Genomic DNA, 23,141 nt, shown 5'->3' on the forward strand with positions numbered 1-23,141 from the left:
AATCTGACTGTCAAGATCTAGAAATTTGGTGCAAGGATATATAGATTTTTGGTAACTGCTGATGTTGACGTAATAGAAACACAAATCTTTTGTATACTTTTCAAAATTTTACAAGTTTGTAGTTTCATACAATTCATGACAAATTTTTTGGCTCATCCAGTGTTTTTTTCTACTTTGTAGATTCATATCAAATGTGAAAGCCTGGTTTAATTTCCAGCTCTTTCATATTTTCAGTGAGGTAGCTCCTACCTTTGCTCTTTGAGTAGAGGGAGACTTGAAACTTAAGGCTTTTATTGAGCCGTTTGCTATGAATATGAAACTACAGAAAATATGCTTAAGACATAGTTCCTCACTGAATAGAGTATATGGCTTGCGGGTGTTCAGTCACAGTTATCATAAAGAAAGATATGGACCTTAAGTTAAATGATTTGGAGTTTTAGGTTCGGAGTTTCTCTACAACTGCAGAAGAATGAAATGAGCTCAGCTGAGTCCTACTACTTGGGCTACTCTGAAAGGAATGCTTCTGTTTCTTCCTGTGGAAACTACAATGGTATAAGAGCACAATAACACTTTTTGATTGAGCAAATTCTCAGTTACAAAACACTGTTTCTCAACAGTCACCACTACAGATAAGCAGTGAATGCAAGCCTGCTCATAAAACTGCATCATCGCAGATGACCCACTGTTGCAGCCACTGCTAAAATATACCCCTCACCATGCTGTGCTTACATTCACTGTTTGTTCTCCTTAAACATTCAGCAAGTGTAATTGAATGTCAGTGGGTGCCATTTTTTCCACACAAAGGAATTCAGTTGCATACCTTTGCTTCATCTCCACTTCCATGTCAGGCGCCGTTTTGTCAGACTGCCCTTCTACTGCCAACAACATGGAATGGGATATCGGTGGGAAGGTTCCTCCTATACTGTCATACCATCAACATCTGCTGCTAACAGGCCAATGTAATGAAAGAGGAAGCATTACTTTTGGAGCAGCCCTTGTAGTTAGAGTGCAAATAATACTTACTTGTTACCCTGTTACTTTCCCCACAAAATTTATGCTAAATTCTAACTGATACTGAATTGACAACAAAGATAATTCTATGTGCCTCTGATTATGTATGCTATACAAAAACTGGTTGTAGAAGAGGAAGTGACTTTTGAGATACTGTTTTAGAGAAACTGTGAACTTTACCTTTGAAAATCTGTGCTGATTAATGCATAGATGAGAGGGCAGAATTGATAAAATGAAGATTTCTACAGCAGGAACTCTTCTGACACATGACTTGAAAAAAAATTTTTTTCCTGTCTACTAGGAAAAATCTATTTCCAAAAGTGAGTTTTTTCAAACTACTTTTGGATGAAGAGACTTCTGTAATAGATGTTCTCAGTTTTAATGGGGATGTTCTCCAGTGTGGCCAATCAATGTATTTATTGCCAATCACAAAATATAAACTTACTTTTATAGGTGTAGGAAGTGTAGAAAGGATTTTTCCTTTACACTGTGTTAGTTTTTGTATTCAGTTAGAAACAGAATTTAGAAACAGGTTTCAGTTCTAAGAAAAACCTGGTATCTATGGAACTTGTTAAAAATAAGCTATCACTGTGTTGTGCACATTTCACCTTTAAGTGTGCTGTAGACCAATTTATTCACCTGATCTTGAGTTATCCAGACTACAGACCAGAAGAGGAAAAGCAAACCAGCCAAATATTCTTTCAAAACTATCAGAGTAAAGCTCTTAGTATCTAAAGTAGTTTGCAGAATTTATGTAAATGTCAAGATGCAAGACTTTAAAACATTGGCCACACAGAATAAGGTTTTAGTTATTCATAATCCCTTCATAGCCAGTTAAGGATGACCCTATGTGCCTTTTGTCCAGTATACTCATCCACTTGGTGTTAAGATTCAAGAAACAACGCCAGTAACATTAACTTATGATTTCCTAGGACTCTACCAGCAACTCTGAGATTAAAATCTTATTTAGGTATTTAGTTTAGCTGCATAAGTAAAAATTTCTGACAGAGAACTTATATGCTACTTATTCAGAGACATTTGTGCCATAATGTTTTAAAGAAGATAGATTAGCCTGAGTTGGTTGTGTTCCTGATAAAGGTACTCTTATTCTGAATGTTGAGACTAAAATACAATGTTTTCAAGTCCTGTGTACCCAAAGTATAATCTGACTTAGGGTTTACATTTCACAATTAAGTTCCTGACTGTTACTTAGCAAACCGTAAACCTGACCTACTCATGAGTGGCCTCTACTGGTTTTGTCTGTATTTTAATTGCACTTGTGTAATAGCATTTACTGGTGAATGCTTGATTTAAATAACAAGGATGAGTTAGAGATCTATAATAGATAATCAGTAAGCAGCTACCTTTTTTATTAAAGAATTGTAAAATCCTTTGTTATAAAGGAAAGCAGTAGAGACAACTTACCTTGTAGACAATGTTCTGTGACAGGGCTGAGTATTGGTATAACACTGATTTAATTGGCCTGGACTGGCACTGAACTCTTCTACCTGCTGAATCAAATCAAATCCATGGTGTTATCTTTTAGTGCCAGTCCACACTTGTGTTCTGCTAAACTAAACAGGTCATCTTTGCTTTTTTTTTTTTTTTTTTAAGTTTCTACATTATAAATAATAAAATTAAAAGTTTAATAGATGCTTGAAGTTGTCCTAGGCCTGATTTCAACTTACATATATATATCTCTATATGTGTGTGTGTGTGGGTGGGTGTGTTTTTATTGTGCTCACCTTCCTTTCATTTATTAAACATGACATTATGATACCCTGTCATCTAAATCACAGTTTCATCTAAAGCACAGTTGGTAAGACACTCATTGAACAAGTTTCTGCTTTTTTAGTCATGCAAAAATGTTGGTGGCAAATCATTAGTACAATATAGCAATTCCTTAGCTTTTTATTAAATGCATGTTTTTATTAAATGCATGTTTTTTATTAAATGCAAGTTTTATGGGGTTACATTATACAGAGAGAGAAGAATTACAAATAGATACACCTTTCCTCTTGAAGTAAACTTTTAAAGTAATTTAAGGCATGAAAACTAGAACTGCAAACAAGCAATTTTCCACACTACTTTGCTGTGTACTTATTACTAAGCTCTTTATCTTTGGACTGACTTTGGAAGACGTTATACCTATGCAACAGCCTATTTACCACAACAATGGTATATCCCCTACTGTTGCTCACTGCTTGCAAGTTGTGTGCTAAAAGACAATAATAATGCTTACCCTTAGCCCTGGAACATGCCTAGCCCACAGCAGGACTGGGAGTAGACTGAGCCACACCTCTTCCCCAAGAGGTGGGGGGCTCATTACTTGTCCCCAGTCTTAGTTTGGTTGGTTTTTTGTTTGTTTTTTTTTTTTTTGGTTAGTTATTCAGCTTTTCCTGTGACAATGTTAGCTTTTCCTGTTAGTGTTAAAAGATACAGGAAGTTAAATGATACTAGAAACTTAAGCTAAAAGAGAAATGGATCTCTCTTAATAGCACCAAAGGAATTCCTCTCAAAATTCTTACAGTGCAGCCCCAGTTTTTGTTGCTGCTCTGAGTTCTAGAACTAAGATACTTGCTCCTGCAACTATTTTTTCAATATACTACATACAGCTCAAAGATCCTATGTAAGAAGTTATGAGATTACGTTCCTAATTTAAGTTCACTTAAGCAAGGAAAAGCAACATGAAGTCTTGCTGAAGAAAAACTTCACAGCAACTCATTTGTATTGCTTCTTAGTCGTACAGCATTGAGCTCTTAAGTGCTTTCCTTCATTCCAATGCTCCCTTACTGTTTCCAAGTTCAGTGAATTCAGACTCACTCATCCGTCCCTCTCCTAAACAGGGTAGCTTCACATCTTAGTATACACATCACTCAGTTAATAATTTTAATAGTTTTGATAGCATTATTTGATTTGAGTTCTGTAAACTCTAGACCAGCGGAAAACTAAGCCATCTAGTACCTCCACTGATTTTTCCAGGAGTTGCAGAGCTGGAAGAGTTAATCGAAAGCACCTTTACAACACCTAAGAACAATCACAGCTGCATCAAAACCTGCAGCAGTTAATAAAGGCTGTAACAGTTCCATTACAGTGATTGTTTCACAACTTTTTTTTTTGAAGTAGCTCTCCTAAAACAAAAAGTTTCTACAATTGCTTACAGATCATCAGATTTCTAAAGGCTTTTTTTTTTTTATAAGAGTATAAACATATTTATAGAACTACATTACGGCATAAGACCAAGATACAATACTTTGTAAAAACAGAACTATGATTAGATGTGTTCTGACATTCTGCTTCTCAAGGAGCTTCACTACACAGTGCATCCATCATACAAGACCACTAGCCATTAAGGTTTCTCAGTGACAATCTGCATTTGATACCCCAAATTTCATGGTTCTTCTTACTGCCAACAGTTGGCCTTGCAATAGTTGTAAAATGTGAACAATTGATCTTCATGTCAGGAAGCGTCTCCTTGAGGAGCTGTAGGGAGCTATCAGTCACTATTCCAAATACCTGGAGAGTCTTTAATGTTGGAATTTCACCAAGTTCTCTAGAAAGACAGCAGTGAGAAGTTAATCATTATACTGAAAGCATTTTTGCAGTCTATACCCAAACTAGATAAATGTACTTTTACTGAATTTTTTAGGCTAAAGGCTCTTGGCATACTCTTTCAGACGCAAAACAGGATAGGACTGAATAGTTGTAATAATGAAAGGCAGAAAAAAAAAAATGCCCTTGAGCAAATAACTCTAAACTGTGATTCAGTGCCCACCAATAACCGATGCAGGTGCTTAGAAAGGAAAGGTATATACAGATTCTTACACTGGTCAGCAAGTACTATCCATTTTGTTAACTTTTCTGAACACAGGTTATTGTTTGCTGCACAATTAAAAACCTAATGCTGATAACTGGTACTGTTATTGACAGAACTGGAATCTCAAAGTAATGCCTTTAAACAGAGACATGAGGCACGTGTTGAGCAGCACGTTCTACAGCTACAGACTGATACCATGGAAGTATTATCTCAGATATGTTTGGTTCCAGTTTATATTCTTAAAGGTACACAATGTAGTCACCACATTGTTTTACTCCTACTTTGTACCAGTAAGTTTATCAAAACAGTACTTGCAGTTCTTAAGCCTAAAATAAAGCATGTTTAGAATTATTTATCGTCTGAATTAGTAAACCAAAGTCATTTAGGGATTACTTACACTAAGGCAGCAGGTGATATTTGGTAGCATCGGCTGAGACAGAGATGTTGCAGAAAGATGAGTTGATGAAAATATTGGAAACACTCCGGCTTCAACATCACACTGTCACTGTATGAGAGCATATTAATTAGAAGTTATCTTTTAATTATAAAACAGAAGTAAATTTGATATCTCTAAAATTCAAGCTGAGAAGTGTAATAAACATCAACTTGTTTTCCTGCCTTTAGAGTATTCTTGCTCAATACAGAGGTATTGAGACTTCTTGCTCAGTACAGAAGTAACCCATTTCTAACATGTGTATCATGTTTTGATTTTCACTGAAGGGCAAAGGAAGCAAAAATTCTCTGCAGGTAGATTTTCTGGAGCAGAAGTCATGCCATGAAAAGACAGTTACCTTACTTTAAAATTGTAACTGACTACACCAAAGTCTTTTTTTTTTTTTTTTTTAAATCCAAACAGTTCTGTGGCCATGTAGTATGAGAACTGAAAAAAACTCTCACTAGGGTACCATAAGCTCATAAGCCTTGCATGCCTAAATGTTTCCTTTTATTTTATCTGTTGACTGCTATCATTTATTACACATAACAAATTATTTATGTACTATTTACGCTGAGGTAAAAAAAGAAATGTTTCAGTTAGCTACTAATTCCAGATTAAGTCAAAACAGTAATTTTTTTCAAAATTTAACCTAGGAAGCAACTTTTGGCTGTGTAGTCCTACTCAACTTAATTATTGCTGCATGGTTACTGCAGAGCAGTATCATTACCAATCCCGTGAACCATAAGGACTTAAGGACCACCTGCACAGGAGTTCTTACCTTAGATCTAAGTGCACAAGGAAAGGACATCTTTCCACCAGCGTTTTAACATCTGAAAAGAGGTCACAGTCAGCCCACCTTTCAGTTATAAAGACATACATGCTTTCAACACCACACATATTGATATTATTTGCCTTCTGAATTAACTGTAGGATCTGTAATGTAATATCTGTAGGATATTACATTGGGGCAGAACCTAAGTAGTTATTATGTCTATTCTTTTTTTGAATGACCTTTTCAGGATACACAACAGCAGAAGCCTTATCTAAAGAATGCTCCAAAAACTAAGCTCCCTCCTATCAGAATGGGATGATTCACAGTTAACATGAGATCCATTCCCCTGCTTGTGGGACTTAGTTCAAAAGTGAAGGTTACACTTCTCAAGTGAAGATGAAATGAGTTCTACCTATTTTTAAATTCAGAAAACAAATTATCTCATTCCTCATGGCTAAGCTGTAGAAATTAGTAGGATTCTCTGACTGCAAACATAAAGCTTTACAGAGCATAAAATCAGTCTTAGCACACAGTACTCCTGATACTTACAGTGGACACCAATCAGAAGTAAATATAAAGCCTGCTGCTTTATTTCTTAGTGGAATAAATATTTTCCATGCTGCTATTTACCTGATATTTGTAGGTTCTGTCTGTATCCACTTAAGTTTAGTTGGGTTACTTTTGAAGTAATGTGACTAACTGCTGTTTTGACATGAGCAGCTGTGAAGTCACACCAGGACAAGTTCAGCTCCTCCAACCTACACACAAACAAACAACTGTTAGGAAGAATAACTGAAACAGAAGTTTTTGCCTTAGGAGTATCAACTGTATTAGATATATAAAAGAACTCAAACTGTGGTACATCTACTATCAAAGTTCCTGTATTCATTGATACAAATTCCTCTATGACAATAATTAAGCTCTGGAGCAGGTTGCCTAGATAGGCTGTGAGAAATCTGTCTGTAGAGGTTTTCAAGACCTAACTAGACAAAATCCTGACCAGAGCTGAATTTAGAACCTGCTGTAGGCAAAGGGTCAAAGCAACTTCCCAAGATCCCTTTCAATCAAAATGGTTCATAATCACTGTAGGAAGTTAAATCATCAAGGGGAGAAACTTCTTTTCATCTTGTATTTGGTTGGAAATGTGAACCTGTTCCCACTGACCAGATCTTCACATTGAGAGGCAGAAACACAAATCTTTTGCTATCACCTATTAGCATTGGTCAGAAAATACTTATAGTTTTATATATGTACTGGCCAGGTTGTGACCTTACCCCAACTACATGCTCAGCTACCAATAGCATATTACCAGTCATAGTACTGTTTTGTGTGCAGCTGCTAGAGATGTAATCAGAGGACAAAGGCAAAGTAAACCGCCTGATTAGAGCTTTCTGCTGTCAATCATTATGTAAATTTTAAAATACCGTTTTTCTAAGCAGATGGCAGACCTGATCTTTATGCACTGTGCATTGTACAGACACTGCCTTTCTTTAGGAAGCTCAGCATCCAAGTAATCAGACCCAGCAGCTGTATGCATTAACTACCCAGAGCAAGATTAAGGTTTTGTCTGTCCACTGGTCTACTGCAGTTTGATTAAAAATATTACTGTGCAGAAACAAATTAAGTAGATTGTCCAACATCTCACAGGAACTCAAAGAGATTGAGGTGTAAATCCCAGAGCTAATGAAGCTCAATTCAGTGCCTTCCGACAGCAGATGGTTTAATCACTAGATCTGTCAATCTGAACCAGTGTTTCAAAAACTGCAGAACTGTTCTACCATGGATGGAAGGGCATAATGCTTTCTGCCATTCATACTGTTCTCTGACTGCATAGGGAGCTCTTGTACTCCACATTCAGATGGTATCTTCCTCAAACTTGTATGCTTTCACACTGTGAGAATTACATAGTGCTTTCACTAAGAAAATCAAATATACTAGATAATATAGTGGATGTAGATGGGTTTTTAACCAGCCAAGACTTCCTTTAAGGATGATGACTAAAGAAACTCACAAATAATTACTGAAGTACTTCTTTGCTATTAAAGAAGAAAATAAGTTGATGGAAAGAAATTATATAATTGTTCAGGTAATAACCAACAGTTAAGCATTTGAGAACATAATAAGCCTCATAAGAAACATAGTGACAGACAAACACAATTAGAATGTCTATCAAAAAATAAAAAGGATAGTTCCTCTCAGGAGTTAACAGTAAGTAGGAATAACAAAAACTATTTTTGTCTTACATAGAACATTTGCTTAACATCAACTCCAAGGCTTCTGCAGAAAACCCTGAGCACCCACAAAGATTTAGTCGTATCAGATTGGGATTGTTAGCAATGCTCCTGTAGAAAAGAAAAAAAGAGAAATCCAATAAAATGTTGGAACATTGCTTTTATCGCTAAGACACATGATAACGTTTAAAAGCGATGTTTCCAGGCACAGAATTATTTGTTGAATATGCAGCACTGCATCTTTAGTAAAATGACATACTATAACAGTCACTACAGAAGGTCAACAAAGAAATGAGAAATGGTGCAGAAGCGCACAGAGCACCTGGTAGAAAAGTTGCTGGAACTCCTTAAAATATAAAAGAATATATACACTATACGTGAACATGTATTTGGGAGCACAGAAATTGGAAAAGTAGCTCTGCTCTGCAGCTCACATGTAGGAACAGTGAATAAGCAGTTTCTCAATCTTCGAAGTGCTCTGAGAAAAAAAAAAGAAAAAAGAAAGAAACCCCAAAAAACCAACAACTCTTCTATAGCAGTGTTTCTTCCCCTCCTGGTCTCTTGGACAGATAGGAAAGAGGCAGCTCACATAGCCTGCCAGTTAAAACCATTAAGTGACTAGAGCAGGCCATTTCAAACAATTCCTACAAGGGACAACTCCAACTGTATTCCGTCCCTAGCCTGCACAAAAGAATGGCACTGAATGTAAGTTATTTATAAAATATCCCCAAACATTTCACTCACTTGATGATATCATCAGAAAGCACAAGTCCTTCCAAGCTGAGGTTCTCCAGTCTCTCACAACGACAAAGAATACTCTGGAGATCTGCAACAGATACTGTGCAATTTGACAAATCCATATGTTGAACTCTGAGAGGTCTAAGAGATGAGAAAGCATGGTTAATAAAACTGCACCAAAAAGCAACTTCAAATTTCATACACCATAAATATATGCAATACTGTACAAGTGTGCAAAGCTTACAGAGAGGAGTTGTATTTGTGAATATCAGCTGCACACTGCATATATTGTTAAACTTGCTGGCCATACCAATAACCTACCAGCCAAAACTTCAGAACTTTTATCTTTCAGATACTTAACAGGATTAAGCAGAATTGCTGCAAGTCTATCCTGCTAGAATTACACAGGTTTCTTGATGTTCACACATAAAAATGCTGATGAGGCTCACGTTTCTTGGTTCTAAAAGAAATAACTTGCAAGAGCACGATGGTGCTGGAAGTATACTTCCAAATGTCATGTTAGCTTATTTCTTAATAACTGACTGATGAATACAGATCTTATTTCAACATATGCCTCACCACTCATCAGCTATTCCACACTCCACAGAGATAATAAACACTGGTGAAGATGTTAAGACAAAAAAAAACGAAACGATAACTCAGTACACAGTGAAAGCCTTACTTCGTGGTTTTAAACAGCGGATTCCCAATACAAGATCTTGGGCAGCGGAACACAGTAACACCTGCAGGTAGCAGCTGTCCAATAACTCCTGGCAGCAGACTTCTACAAGTCAGATCAAGAGTCTGCCAGAGAGATTCATCAAACCTAAGGAGTAGAATTTTACTCATTAGCAAGGAAAAGTCATATCTTTGTGTACAACTACAGAAACTTTCCAGACTCACAAAAGATAGAGACAAAGAAAAGCCATTTAGTAGAATTTAATAATGCTAAAATAATTGAGTTGTCTTTTGAGACTACATGTACTTACAACTCATGTAATAGACTGAATTACACCTGAACATGCAAGATGAAAACCAAATCATTTATCAGCTTATGGAAGCAAAGTTCTTCTTAGCATTAAGTGACGAGAAGCAATACTTACGACAGACGATGCCACCTCTTGCAAATCATGGAAACTTTCAACAAGTCGTTCAATGGCAAATATGCAAAGATTGCCAATAGAAGCTCATCTGGGAGTTCATCCCAAGAAACACCTTTAGGGAAAGAGTGAGCATGCTCTAGTTAAAGCTGACTCATTTTTGCCTGCTGATGCCTTATTCAGTTTGGTTGCCAGAAGGACCACTACAGTCTGTTCCTGGACTCTACGTACTACTAATCCCTCTTTCATCTCTTCATTTTAAAAAATACACTTCAGGAAATGAGAGCATCTCAGCTATTTCGTTTATATTCTAAGGCTTGTATGCTTCCCCAAATACAGGAAGGGAAAAACAGATCTAGAAGGACTTCTCAGGACTTTTTGTCTCTATACTCCCTGCTGAAATGCCTTCCTTGCCACATGCCTTACATCCCCAGAAGGGGCCCAAAGGGAGGTATGCATCTGTATAGTACACAGAGAAAAGCAGGTAATGCAAAGTGCTCTTCAAAACACCTCTCAGGATCTATTTAAGGATGTGTGCCACCCCAAATTCTCACAAACAGGAACACAGCTACCCAGTGCCCAGCTACCCAGTCTGCAGCTGCCTATGACCCAGAGCTCATTTATTTAAAAGCAGTAGTGTCTGAGAGTATTTCTACTGCTCTGAGTACTGAATCCTTCCCCTGCCAGCCCAGAGCCCCTGCTGTACCTTTCCTGCAGTTTTCCAGCAGGAACCCTTGCACGCATTCACAGTCCAACCCCAATGGAGTAAGTGGCTGCCCCCTGGCACCCTGCAAGAGATGCGTATCTGGATTCTCGTGGTTTGAAGGGCCCAGTTTCTCAGTTCTGAGATTTCTATATAAAAAATTTCAAGTCCCTGGGTTTCAAAATTATGCTGGGGATGGCTACAGCAATGGTTCCTACTAATTTAGCAGGGTAAACGAAAGCAGGGCTGCCTGCCAATACCTGGCTCTGCTTCTCGGAGCAGCCGAGGCCTGCGCACGATGACGAACTCCTTCTCCTTCACTTTCAGCCGCTTGTGGGGCGTGCAGACCGGCAGCAGCGGCTCCTGCGGGGTATTCTCATTGCCCAGCTTGTCCTTCTTCAGCACCGACACCCCCATGCCCGAGAGGAACTCCGAGGTCTTGCTGGAGTCCCAGTCCCAGCTGAAGCCAGTGGAGACGTTGCTGCCGGAGGAGGGGATCTCCTGGAGATGTTTTCTGCACGGATTGAGGGATTACGGGACTCAAAGAAACCCGCGTTCTGCGAGGCCAACGCCACGTTCTCTGGAGGCGGACACGTAGTACAGAAAGGCGGCAGAGAGCCGCCCGGCAGGGCGCAAGTCTCGCTAACAACCCGCATCCTCAAGCCGGGCAACAATCTCCTCTAAAAAAGTTTGATTTTAACCCCAGTACCCCCCTCCCCAGAGGAGCGGGGCGGTCCCTCCGCTCTCCCTCAGCGCCCACCCCGCTTCGCGCGGCCGCGGGGCGCCAGCAGCGTGAGGGAGCGCCCCGCGCCCCCCGACCCGCGCGCCTCAGCGGCCCTCAGCGCACAGCGCTCCCCACGGAGCCACGGGCGCTCCCTCCCGCTGCCCCCGCAGCCGCCGAGCCCCACGCACTGCCCCCATCCCTCCTCCCGCTCGATCCGCGGCCTCCCCGCGCGGCGCCCGTACCTAAGCATGGCTGCGGATGCCTGGGCGGGAGACCCCTGCTCCGCGCAGCGCCCGCCGAGCCCCGCGCCCGCCAGCCTCGCGCCCGCTAGGCCCGGCCGACCAGAAGCCGCTCGCCGCCCGCCGCGAGCGCTACCGGGAGCTGTAGTTCGCTCCGCCTCGTCCTGCGCCCGCCTCTCGAACCGAGGCGGTGACGACGGAGGCGACGGCGGTGAGGAAATGGTGGTGCCGGGCCCCGCGGCGCTGAAGAAGCCGGGCGGAGCTGCGTGCGCGGCGATTTAAGGCCTCGCGCGGGGGAGAGGCGGTGGCGAGCATGGAAGGCGGGCGAGCCCTGTGGGAGGAGAGCCTGCTAAGCGCGGTGAGGGGCGGCGCGGGCCGCAGCGCCGAGTCACGGCCGGGGAGGGGCGCGGCGCGGCGCGGCGGGGAGCGCGGACGACCCCGACGACCCCGACCCCGGCTCCCGTCACTGGGCTGCGGGCGGACGGCGGGGCCTGGGCTCCGCCCGGCGCTGAGGAAGCGGGGATCCGACGCTCGTTTTTCGGCCCCGCGGCCCCGGCAGCGCTGCGGGCTGTGTCACAGCGCGGCTGTCGGTGCTTCGGCGCTGTGTGGAAGCCGGCCCCGCTGCGGCGGCTCTGCGCTCGGCGCCCCGCTCCTCGGAGCCTCCCATCGCGGGCAGGGCCGTGCCCGCAGCGGCGCGACGCGTGGCACGCGGGGCCCGGCCGGGAGAAGCCGCATCGCGACCGGAGGGGTAAATAAGGCTTACTTATGATTTCAGTTCTGATTTTCCGAACGGTCTTTCCGTCTCACTGCGGCGTTATGGTTGTGAAATCCTCCTCAGTGACACCTGTTCTGTGCGAGCGTCCCCGAGGCGGCCTGCGTCGCAAGTTCTGTTCTTCTGGGTTCATCCTGCAGCTGCACAGCTTTCATGTCGTACATCTCAGTGCCTGCCCACAGTGTGTTCTCTCTGATGTGTTGTTATTTCCGGAGTATTGTATGCAAAATTAGATGTTTAGTTAGTTTTAAACCTTGTTTGCATACACGCAATTATCTTAGAATCATAGATTGGCAGGGGTTGGAAGGGACATTAAAGCCCAACCAGTTCTAGCCGTGGGCTGGCTGCCCCCACCAGCTCAGCCTGCCCAGGGCCCCATCCAGCCCAGCCTTGAGCACTTCCAGGGATGGAGCACCACAGCTCTCTGGGCAGCAGTGCCAGCGCCTCATCGCCCTTTTAGCAAGGAATCTTCTAACGTCTAATTCAAATCTCTTCTCTTCTAGTTTAGAGCCATTCCCCCTTGTCCTGTCACTATTGGACCATGTAAAAAGTTTGTCACACTCTTGCTTGTAAGTTCTCTTCCTGGAGAGAAGCAGACTCTACAGGGCAGTGGTTGCGACACCAGGCTTGAAAGAGTTCAGGAAGTGTTTGGACAACACTCTCAGACATATGGTCTAGTTTTTGGGTGGTTGTGTGTGTAGCCAGGGGCTGGTGATCCTTGTAAATCCCTTCAACTCAGGGTATTCTGTAATTCTATACATTCCAAGATAATTTAAATTGCAGGTACTAATAAAATACTGGTTGGTGTGTGGTTTGATCACTGTTTCTTAGAAGAGCAAAGCTATGCAGATTGCATCTGTTGGCTCATTTCAGAGATTATTTCTTCCAAATGGTGCAGTAGGGTAACTGCTACAAGAGCACTGATCAGCTCTTGTGGGCAGCTGAAAGCCAGTTTCTTTCTGTAGGTAGTTCTGTCTGTGCTAAGAAGCTCTTCATCTGTCATCTGCTTATCTATTCCCTGTGGTGCAAGGGTCAGTGTGTACTACGGAAGTTAGGAGGTAACAAAAAAAGAAAATCAACAGACTGAGCAGAGCTGAGTATGAAAGTGTCTGAAGGGATTGTTTTTCAGTGTGGTGTTACCTCCTCTTCCTTTTAGTATTTCTACAATGTGAGATAGTCCACTCTATTTTTTAAAGATGAAAGTTTCTAAAGCTTAGGCTTAAGCACTTATATTGGTGCAGAAGATTTAAGCATTTCTTTGGGATTCTTACCAGATGGTTTTGCAGAGTAGGGCAGGCATTAGAACCCTGTCACAGGTGTTATGGCAGACTATTTTTCTTTTGCCAGACGTGCTCAGTGGCAACCAGGACTGTTTGACAGCAAGGCAGGAGCTCACCATGGAACTCACCATTGATAGTGTGCTGGAGGTGGCAGCTTTCTTCTTACCTGTGTTCTGGAGCTGTGGATTCAGCTTCAGATGGGAGGTGCTGCTGCATAGATGTTTTTTTCAGCATGCTTTGGCTGTCTTCAATGTTGCTTTTTACAGCATCTCTTTCACAGTTCATTAATTTCCCTGCTGGGCCTTTCTTCACAGATGTGCCCTGCTATTTTTAGCCCTGTATTGAAGTACCTTTGCTATAAAATCAAGTGCTATTTAGAATCTTTAAGAAGTGGCAGGGTTGGTTTTGTGCTGTTTCATCTAGTAACACATAATTTCTGTGCCAGGCTGAGTGAGCAGTTAGTTCATTTGTAATGTAAGTACCCCTGCACTTGGATAGTTTCCAGGCTGGCAAGGTAACTTAAGAAGATGTGGTGGTAGGGAGTCTCCAAGGTTATTAAAGTGTGAACTGACCCTTTCAGGGTTCTTGCTAAGTCCTTGGCTGTGTTTGGAGCTTAGAAGATTTGCTGTAGGAAGTTTGAAGCTCTTGTCCTATATGGGGCTACCCAGATTCTTCCATTCATAAGATTCAGAACATATGGTTTTAAAGCCTGTGTCTAAAACAAAACAGCTTTGGATCTAAATTACATTAAGTTGTAGGTGTTTTTTTTCCTATAGTGATAGAGTGTCAATAGATACTCTTCCTTTCAGTTAATAAGTTTGTTACTTCTTGTAATTGCTTAACAGAAACATTGGAGCAGAGAGAGCTCTTTTGAAGTACTTCACTAATCACAGGAGAAAATTTTCTGAGGGGTTCAGAATTTTAGCCAGTTCATTCTGGGGAGTGCTAATAGTTCAGAAACAGGATTGTGGTCAAGCATCTTATCTTTCTGTGAGCTAACAGCCAGCTTCAGAAGCAAATGCAGTTTCCCACAGGCAAGCATATCTTTCAGTAACAAGTCTTGATTCTATTACCAAGAGTCCCAGATACGGCTGTCCTCGTAAGATTTTGTTCACAATAAAAGCTCCTCTCAAGAAATGTGTTTTTCTCTTTGTAAGACTTTTTTAATTTATTTGTTGTTTTTTTTTTTCTCCCTAGAACTACTTTTTACTGTTTTCTGTCTAACATTTTTGAACCAAATCTTTGAAAGTGATTTGAAGCTGTGCTAAGTTCAATTCCCTCTTGATTTTAGTGTGTTCAATACACGCTTGTAACCTTTTTGAAATCTCTGATTAAGAACTGAGTGCAGCATCTTACACAAAAAATTTTCACATTCTATACTGATTACTGCTCTTAGGTGTGACTGTAGTAAAAAGTTCTATAGGTATGACTCATGGAGGGTATGATGTATAATTTTAATTACATAGCATAAGGTGTGGCTTTGATGGGCATCCAAAGCTGCATATGTCAGATAGCTCTGCCTTAATAAAATTGGGTTTTGAGTGAAGAAGAAATGCTGTATTTTTAGTGGAATTTGCTATTATACTACAAATGCGAAAGACTTTGTTTTCTGAGGAAATGAGAATAGTTCATTCTATGTAATCTATTGTACTGTTGAGAAGTAGATTAGATACCTTGGATGCGTGGATTACAAATTAGCTGTCCAAAATGCAGTACAGGCAGATTGCAGGGGGATATTTTGACTTAATAAAATTACAAATTACTTGATAAACCTATTAAAAAACAGACAATATAGGAAGTGAATATAGAAAGTACATCTTTCATAAAATACAAGAAAGTAATCCAGACAATTTTCAGAATATGGGGTGCTTTGTGTATAACAGCTGACATGAAGTAAACAGACTGCTTTCACTATTTAGAAATTAAATGCAAAAGGAGCAAAATGGGGTAAACAAATCTTCAAGGAAAATTCAGGGAATAACTGTTGTATGTGTCCCAAAAGACTTCCTAAAGGAAGTACTGTGGCATCACAAACTTTGAAATTCTTTACTAGAAATAAAGCAGGTTTCAGTGCATAGATCTCTCGTAACATATTTTAGCTATGTACTGTGGGATTAATAGAAGAAACAGTTTCCTTGAACAGAATTTGAGTAAATGGAGGGAAATTTTAGTAGTAGCATTTCTTTTAAATTTCTGGATTTCAGTGACAATTAAAAACACTTAAAAATAGAACGGTGAGGAAATGATGTCAAAATGTCTTTCAGTTGAATCAAAACAAAATGGTAACTTTGATGGAAAAGCAAGTTAGTCTGAGCAGGGTAAACATTTTTTTTTTCTTTTTTAATATATGAAGTGTTAAAGATCAGAAGCAACTTTACTAATCATATAACAAGGTGTTGACATTTTCTCTTAGCAGATTTGTGCAGCTCACTGGTCTTCTGCTTAATAGCATGCCTGTGTGAGGATGAGCTTTCTAAGAATTTTTAGCAGCAGCAGTAACTGACTGTAACATTAAGTCATCTCAGAGAAAAGGAAAATATAGTAAGTCTAATAATGAATGGAGACCTATGTTCTTCTGAAGAAGAGCAGAAGAAAAGTAGGAAGGCAAATTAGCTAGCTAACACATTCCCTCATATGAAATTTTAGAAGAGCTGCATTGCAAGTAGCTTCGCTGTATTTTTATGCTCTGTTAACTCTTGAGTAGAGAATTTAAACGCATAGTTGATTAGCAGTCCATTAAATAGAAGTTTCTGAGTGGCTTTTTGGAAACATTTAACTTTAAATCTTTCCTTTATTCAAATTACTTGAATTCTTCTAGATGAAGAATAAAAGAGAGGTGTTTTTTTTGTTTTTTTGTTTTTTTTTAATTTATAGTTATCTTAAAAGTTACGGTTATAGTCTTATTTGCAGACAAAAAAATGATTTCAGGACCATGAAGATGCAGAAGAGTTCAAAGCATCTTGCTGAAAATCTTGTTCTCCATTCTTTTTAAATAAAATCAGAAAAACCTGTCAGTAAGTTTAAAAATGTATATTGAAAACTCTTTTCTGCCTAAATATCTTTGAGAGATTTTAATGTAATTAAATAACATCTTGTCTTACAGTTCTAATCAACATTCTTATGTGAGCTGTGCTGTGTGTCTGGAGCGAACCTTCAATAATGAGTGGTGCAGCGTTGGGCCTTGAGATCGTGTTTGTCTTTTTCCTGGCCTTATTCCTTCTTCATCGGTATGGAGACTTCAAGAAACAGCATAGGCTGGTGATCATTGCAACATTACTGGCTTGGTATCTCTGCTTTCTAATTGTATTTATACTGCCTTTGGATGTCAGTACGGTAAGAAGCTTGTAAGATTTTCCACTCTGTTAAGTAGAATGAGGCATTTGTTTTGTTTGGTTTTAAGTTCGTATTTCCAGAGTACTATATCTAAAATAACAAATAAAGTTCTCTAATAGTATCTTTTTAAACTTAGCACATCAGTTTTTGCATGACAACTTCTCTGTTACAGTTAGTTACAGTTAGTTTTGTTTTATAAGACAACAAATCTTTCACGTTTTAGAATTTTTTTTTGTTTATAGCAATTTTTAAATCTATTTCAGCATCATAGAAACATTTCCATTTTACTTTCTTTTCCTACATGCAGACTGCATGTTGAGTGTGTATTATTTTAATTGCTGCCAAATGTAAATTCAGAGAAAATGAAATGTATTTAAAATGGAACTTGTTTTTTAATTATATGTTGTACTTTTTTTCCCTGATAAAAAATTGTCTTTTAGACAATTTATAATCGATGCAAGCTTGCTGTTAACTCCAGCCCTGCAGAAACCAATGGCTCTTTTGTTACTCTGGCTCCAAGGTAAGTTTTCTTCAAATAGGCTTTTCTTAAATATTTCATGGCCTCCTTTATGTAAGTATTACCTGTGTGATGTGACATTTGAAGATTGTAAGCATATAGGAGGGTGAGAGAAGAGGTGAAGAAAAGTGTATCTGCATCTATTGGTAGGCATTTATTTGTAATAACTCTAGTTCTAATTAATTGCCTAAATATTCCTATTAATGTTTTTAATTTCATAATAGATTTCTGCTGTTGTTAAACTGATAGAAGTAAGGTTTTTTTTAACGACTTTGGTTATCTGCCAGGAAATGCCTTGATGAATGCTCTAATTTTAAGGCTTTGGATATGAAAATCTAATTCTATAAATCATTAATGTAGACATTAATAGACTTGTCTTATATTCAGGAAGCATATGTAAGGGTTATTATAATGCATATATAATAATTGAAGTTAGAATAGAGTAGTTCAGTTGGATATAGGAATAGTTCAAATGATATTCAAAGATGAGTGCAGCTGTCTGATCACTTCAGGGCTAACCAGAAGTTAAAGCATATTGCTGAGGGCATTATCCAAATGCCTCTTCAACACTGACAGGTATGTCACATTGAGCACCTCACTAGAAAGCCTGTTCCAGTGTTTGACAACCCTTGTGGTAATTAAGTTTTTCCTAATGTCCTCCCTGGAAATAAATAAATAAATAAAATCTGTAATCTGAAACTGCTCACTTGCTCTCTTTGGCAGGAAGGAAATAATAAAAGATGGGAAATGTGGATGTATGTTGACTCTTTCTGTGTCTCCTTTGCCTCTGTTGGCTAGTTCCACATCTTGCAGATATGTGCAGTGTAGTTACATTTAAGGTGTCCATTATGTACAACGTAATGCCAGCTTTGTTTTCCAAAAGTAGGGACTGCCAGAATATTGTTATTGAAGCACTGTAAAATGCTAAACCTAGTAATACAACTTCTTACCTTTTGTTTTAGACTGCTCAGTATATGCTAATTAAACATATTTAGGTAAATACACAATGTGAAAACTATTTAATAGCCTTGTGACTTGCCTGTAATTCCAGAATATTGCTGACAACTGTTACATAGTATATGTCTTGAGACTATAAAAAAGAAATATTAACTTAGTTGGCTAGATAGTGTTAGTATTAATCAGATCTTAAAATTTTGTTTGAAACCTCTAGTCACACTAAGTCATACTATCTTAATTTGATAGTTCTGAAAATATTTAGACTGTGTACATTAAGGAAAAAAAAATACCTCACAGCACAGGTTTAACTAGTTTGATTCTGGAAAACATCAATTATTTCTCAACAGACACTCCTATTAAACTGGCGGAGTTGCCCCTTGACTCACCCTTATTTCATTGCTCAGACAAGTGTGGAAAATAATACCACAAATATCTTGGTGTAGATGAACACTGCGCCATTTGTTCTGCTCTGTAAAAAAAAAAAAGGTTCCAATGGCTTTTTTTCTGTTTGTGTCCTGAAGCAAACATTACCTTCATTGTAACTGTCGAAAGGTACAACAAAATCAGTTTATGCAGATGCAACTAAGCTGAGATGGGTTATAGGAAAAACAGCTAATATACTTCCTTGCCATTGAATGGTCAGAAGACCATTCAGTATAGTATAGTTCATTTTAGTATATCAAGGTGGTGTGCTCCATAGATACTTTTGGAAAATCTACAGTGCAAACTAAAGTTAAATGCTTTTCTTTTTATGAAGAAAGTGCAAAAAGAAAAATTAAAGCCCTGAATTGCTTATTAAAATGTCTCTTTGAGCAGGTTCTTTTTAAAATAAGCTGTCTTGTCCAAATATGTTATTTTTAATGAGCCAAATACTAAATATACTTCAGGATTCAGTTTATTCTCTTCTGGTGTGGTTGATGGTTGAGTACTCAAATATAATGTGTTATTTCTTTTGCTTTTTTCAAAATCCTTTCTAGGTAGTGAAATTTATAGAGGGGAAAAAATAATTCAATACTTTTGACTTCACAGCTACTAATAAGCTTCTATATGTTATTACAGCAAGCAAAAATGTTTCAAACCATGGAGTTATATCCCTAATGGAATTATGCCAATTTTCTGGCGTGTTGTATACTGGACATCACAGTTTTTAACATGGTAAGTAAAACCAAGGAATATGACAGTGTTATACGCATCCAGTTTATCAGTGTAATGTAGCACTTGCAATATTGTCATTCTACAAAGCTATCAATGAAATTTCTTGTGGTTTAACCCAAAAGGTGGTTGTTTGCTCACTACCCTCCCTTCCCAGTGGGATGGGGGAGAGAATCAGGGGAAAAAAATTATAACTTGTGGGTTGACATAGAAACTATTTATTAAGATAGAGAAAAGGTAAATAATGATAATAGCTATTACAGAATTTCCTTGGCTCTCTAAAGCACTGGTCAGCAGCAGCTGAAACATTGATGAGTTATCAACGTTGTTCTTCTCCTAAACCAAAGCATAGCATCACACCAGACACTATGAAGAAAAACAACTGTCTCAGCTGAAACTAAAATATTTCTCTAAGTACTGTATCGTGTACTTTTTTTGTGCCTCTCTTCATGTTACAGCCTTATACCTGTAGTTCACACTTGTATCTGAAACTGACCAACTTACACACAGGTTTTTATGGGGAGATTGTCTGAAAAGATTGCGTTTTAGACAATGTAACATCAAAATAACTGTATGAATAAGTTGGTTAATTTTAATGTAATATTGTAAATTATTTTATTTTTATTAAATTATATAGTAAAAAACTATAGATATATCTATGTCAAACTGATAGTGCTTTTGGTTTAGATTATTTATAATCAGTGACCAACATTCTTAAATAGCTACTTCTTTATCTCAGTTATGAAAATCAAGATTGGTAGTGAGCTCTTGATAAAGGAGTTTTTTCCTAGTAAAGCTAACTATTGTTTTTATCTACAACTTACTTTTAAAGGTTTGCCCTCAGACCAATATATCTGGAATAAAAACTTCATTAGCTCATCTTGACAGAAGCTTTAAACACCTTTCTGTCAATATCTTGCTACTAATAGACTATTATATGCGTATATGTATGTGTATGTATGTATATATGTGTATTTTTTTTTTTCGATTGATTGATCTGTTTTGCTTTTGTTTGCATTCTTCATAGGATTCTGCTACCTTTCATGCAGTCGTATGCTAGGTCAGGAGGGTTCTCCATTACTGGAAAGATTAAAACTGCACTGATCGAGAATGCAATCTATTATGGCACTTATCTGCTGATTTTTGGAGCATTTTTAATATATGTTGCTGTAAACCCAAAGTTCAATTTACAATGGTAAGAATAATATTGTGAGTACTTGACACAAGTGTTTAAAGTAAAGCATAATAAAAAAAATTGTCCTGTGTAGAAGTCTTCTGTAGGCTCTTTAATATACACAAAAAACATTTTTGTTGATTCAACTTTTGCTAGACAGACCTTGAACTCTTTTTTATGATATATTCAGTTTTGGTTTTGATACATAAAGCAGGGGCATTTTTTTGTATCTGCAGTGATTTTATTTTTTCTTACTTGAAAATGGACATGTGGTGCTAGTGCTGAGACTTTCTCAGTGCTTTCAAAACATCTTTGTCAATATTTTGTGTAGCATTTCTTCCTCCTGTTGATTCATTTATAGCTTATGATGTAACTTAATTAATAGAGTAGTAAACAATGTTGTACACTGCCTGGTTGCTGTCAGCTTATGAGACTGACTACAAATCCTGAGTTCTGAGACTGTTTCATGCAGTCTCCCAGTGTGGTGTTATGACCTCACTTTTATTAAGTTCGCTAACTTTATATTGTTTCCTAAAGGAACATATTCCTTTCAGGAATATTTTATCTCCCTCCAGGAAGGGCACACCTAAAATAACTTTTGCCACTTCTGGAAATGTGGTAGATTTTAAAATAATGGTAGGCTTAAATCCCAACTAAGTAATGGATTGGGCCTGGGCAACAGTTACCGAGTTTGTTTCTGTAAATTTGAAAGCCCTGTTTGTGCATGGAGACTCCAAGGTTGCTTTCTTGCAGGTGGGATGGAGGATTATATCTTGCTGACTTTGCTTTTTTGTTTGTGCTTTTTGTTTGTTTTCCTTAGGAATCAACTTCAGACTATTGGGATAGCCGCTGCGAACACATGGGGTCTCTTTCTTCTTGTGTTGCTTTTGGGCTATGGTCTGGTGGAAATTCCCCGTTCTCACTGGAATGGGGCTAAGAGGGGTTATCTTCTCATGAAGACCTATTTCAAAGCTGCCAAACTGATGACTGAAAAAGCAGATGCAGAGGAGAATTTGGAGGATATTATGGAGGTAAGTAACTAGCTTATGCTACGAAGTAACTGAAGGTTACTGTCAGGTTGTCATCATTGAATTTCCTGGTATTAAGCATTTGTGGCAAGAAAATGCAACTACTTACTATGAGGTATCTGTAATTTAAGATCATCATAGCGCGCCTCTTGATGACGCTACATCCTATATAAATATTGGAAGGGAAGTAGTTCCTAACTAGAAGAATATTTATCTGCTACCTGCTAGTCATTATTTGTTAGTTTTTTGTTTGTTTGTTTAATTTATTGACCATTTTGGAGTAATGTTGGTGACTAATGAATAACAATCCAGAATGATGCTTGAAAATCTAGTGTACAGGTGTTTTGCTAGTGTTCTTGCGAACTATGTTGTGTATACTTCTGTGCTCATCTTTCAGTATGTTTGGAGTCACAGAATGGTTTGGGTTCTGGTTCTAACCCCTGTGATGTGATCAGGGCTGTCAGCCACTAGATAAGGCTTCCCATGACCTCATTCAGTTTGGCCTTGAATGCTTCCAGAGATAGGGCATTCCGAGTGTCTCAAGGCAACCCGTTCCTTTATTTTCTTGATAAAGAATTTGTTCCTAACATCTAAGCTAAATTTAAAACCATTCCTATAGTATCACTATCAGACAAAAAAGCTGGTCTCACTCTTGTTTACAAGCTCCCTTTAAGTACTGGAAGGCCACAGTATGGTCTTCTTGAGCCTTTTCTTCTCCAGGCTGAACAAGCCTCGCCTTTCTTCATAACAGAGGTACTGCAGCCCTCTGATCTTCTCTGTGGCTTCGGCTTTACCTGTTTCAACAGCTCCATGTCTTTCTTGTGTTGGAGGCTGCAGACCTGGACACGATACTGCAGGTGGGTCCTCACAAGGGAAGAGCAGAGGGGGCAATCACCTCAACCTGATGGTCATTCCTTGTTGGATGCAGCCCAGGTTACAGTTGACCTTCTGAGCTGCAAGCATTTTACTGCTGACATAGCAGACATAGCAGACAAGCATAAAGCTTTTCATCCACCATAATCTAAATCCTTTTCTGCAGGGCTGCTCTCAGTGACTTCTCCAGGTTGTACACATCTGGGATTGCCACAATCCAAATGCAATACCTTGCACTGTGCCTTGTTGAACCTCATTATGTTCATGTCAGCTCACTTTTTGAG

At 39.1% G+C, this 23,141-nt stretch overlaps 2 protein-coding genes across 4 annotated transcripts in view; one reads left to right on the forward strand and one right to left on the reverse strand.

Annotated features, from left to right (window-relative positions):
• Positions 1 to 2,936: 2,936 nt before the first annotated feature.
• On the reverse strand, positions 2,937 to 11,999 carry SKP2 (S-phase kinase associated protein 2). Of its 2 annotated transcripts, none has more exons than XM_031608433.2 (10): positions 11,775 to 11,999; positions 11,069 to 11,322; positions 10,109 to 10,220; positions 9,688 to 9,831; positions 9,012 to 9,146; positions 8,280 to 8,378; positions 6,667 to 6,794; positions 6,043 to 6,094; positions 5,226 to 5,333; positions 2,937 to 4,564 (listed from the first exon to the last, which is right to left on the reverse strand). In XM_031608433.2, the coding sequence occupies exons 1-10, from the start codon at positions 11,780 to 11,782 to the stop codon at positions 4,354 to 4,356; spliced, it is 1,251 nt and encodes a 416-aa protein (XP_031464293.2). In that variant the 5' UTR covers positions 11,783 to 11,999; the 3' UTR covers positions 2,937 to 4,353. The 2 variants fall into 2 exon arrangements, with proteins under 2 accessions (XP_031464293.2, XP_089988801.1); XM_090132675.1 differs by having other exon boundaries at positions 11,069 to 11,388; positions 11,775 to 11,894.
• Positions 11,990 to 23,141, forward strand: part of LMBRD2 (LMBR1 domain containing 2) — a 34,937-nt gene continuing 23,785 nt past the window's right edge. Inside the window, exons 1-6 of one of the 2 annotated variants that reach the window (XM_031608428.2) lie at positions 11,990 to 12,129; positions 16,927 to 17,156; positions 17,597 to 17,676; positions 19,690 to 19,785; positions 20,810 to 20,977; positions 21,777 to 21,987. In XM_031608428.2, coding sequence (XP_031464288.1) covers positions 16,983 to 17,156; positions 17,597 to 17,676; positions 19,690 to 19,785; positions 20,810 to 20,977; positions 21,777 to 21,987 — 729 coding nt within the window. In that variant the 5' untranslated portion in view covers positions 11,990 to 12,129; positions 16,927 to 16,982. Of the gene's footprint in view, positions 12,130 to 12,222; positions 12,520 to 16,926; positions 17,157 to 17,596; positions 17,677 to 19,689; positions 19,786 to 20,809; positions 20,978 to 21,776; positions 21,988 to 23,141 lie in introns of those variants that run through there. The other variant, XM_090132674.1, reaches the window with a different exon arrangement.

The sequence above is a fragment of the Phasianus colchicus genome, chromosome Z (assembly GCF_987193195.1).
Source record: "Phasianus colchicus chromosome Z, bPhaCol1.hap1.1, whole genome shotgun sequence".
Taxonomy (NCBI): domain Eukaryota; kingdom Metazoa; phylum Chordata; class Aves; order Galliformes; family Phasianidae; genus Phasianus; species Phasianus colchicus.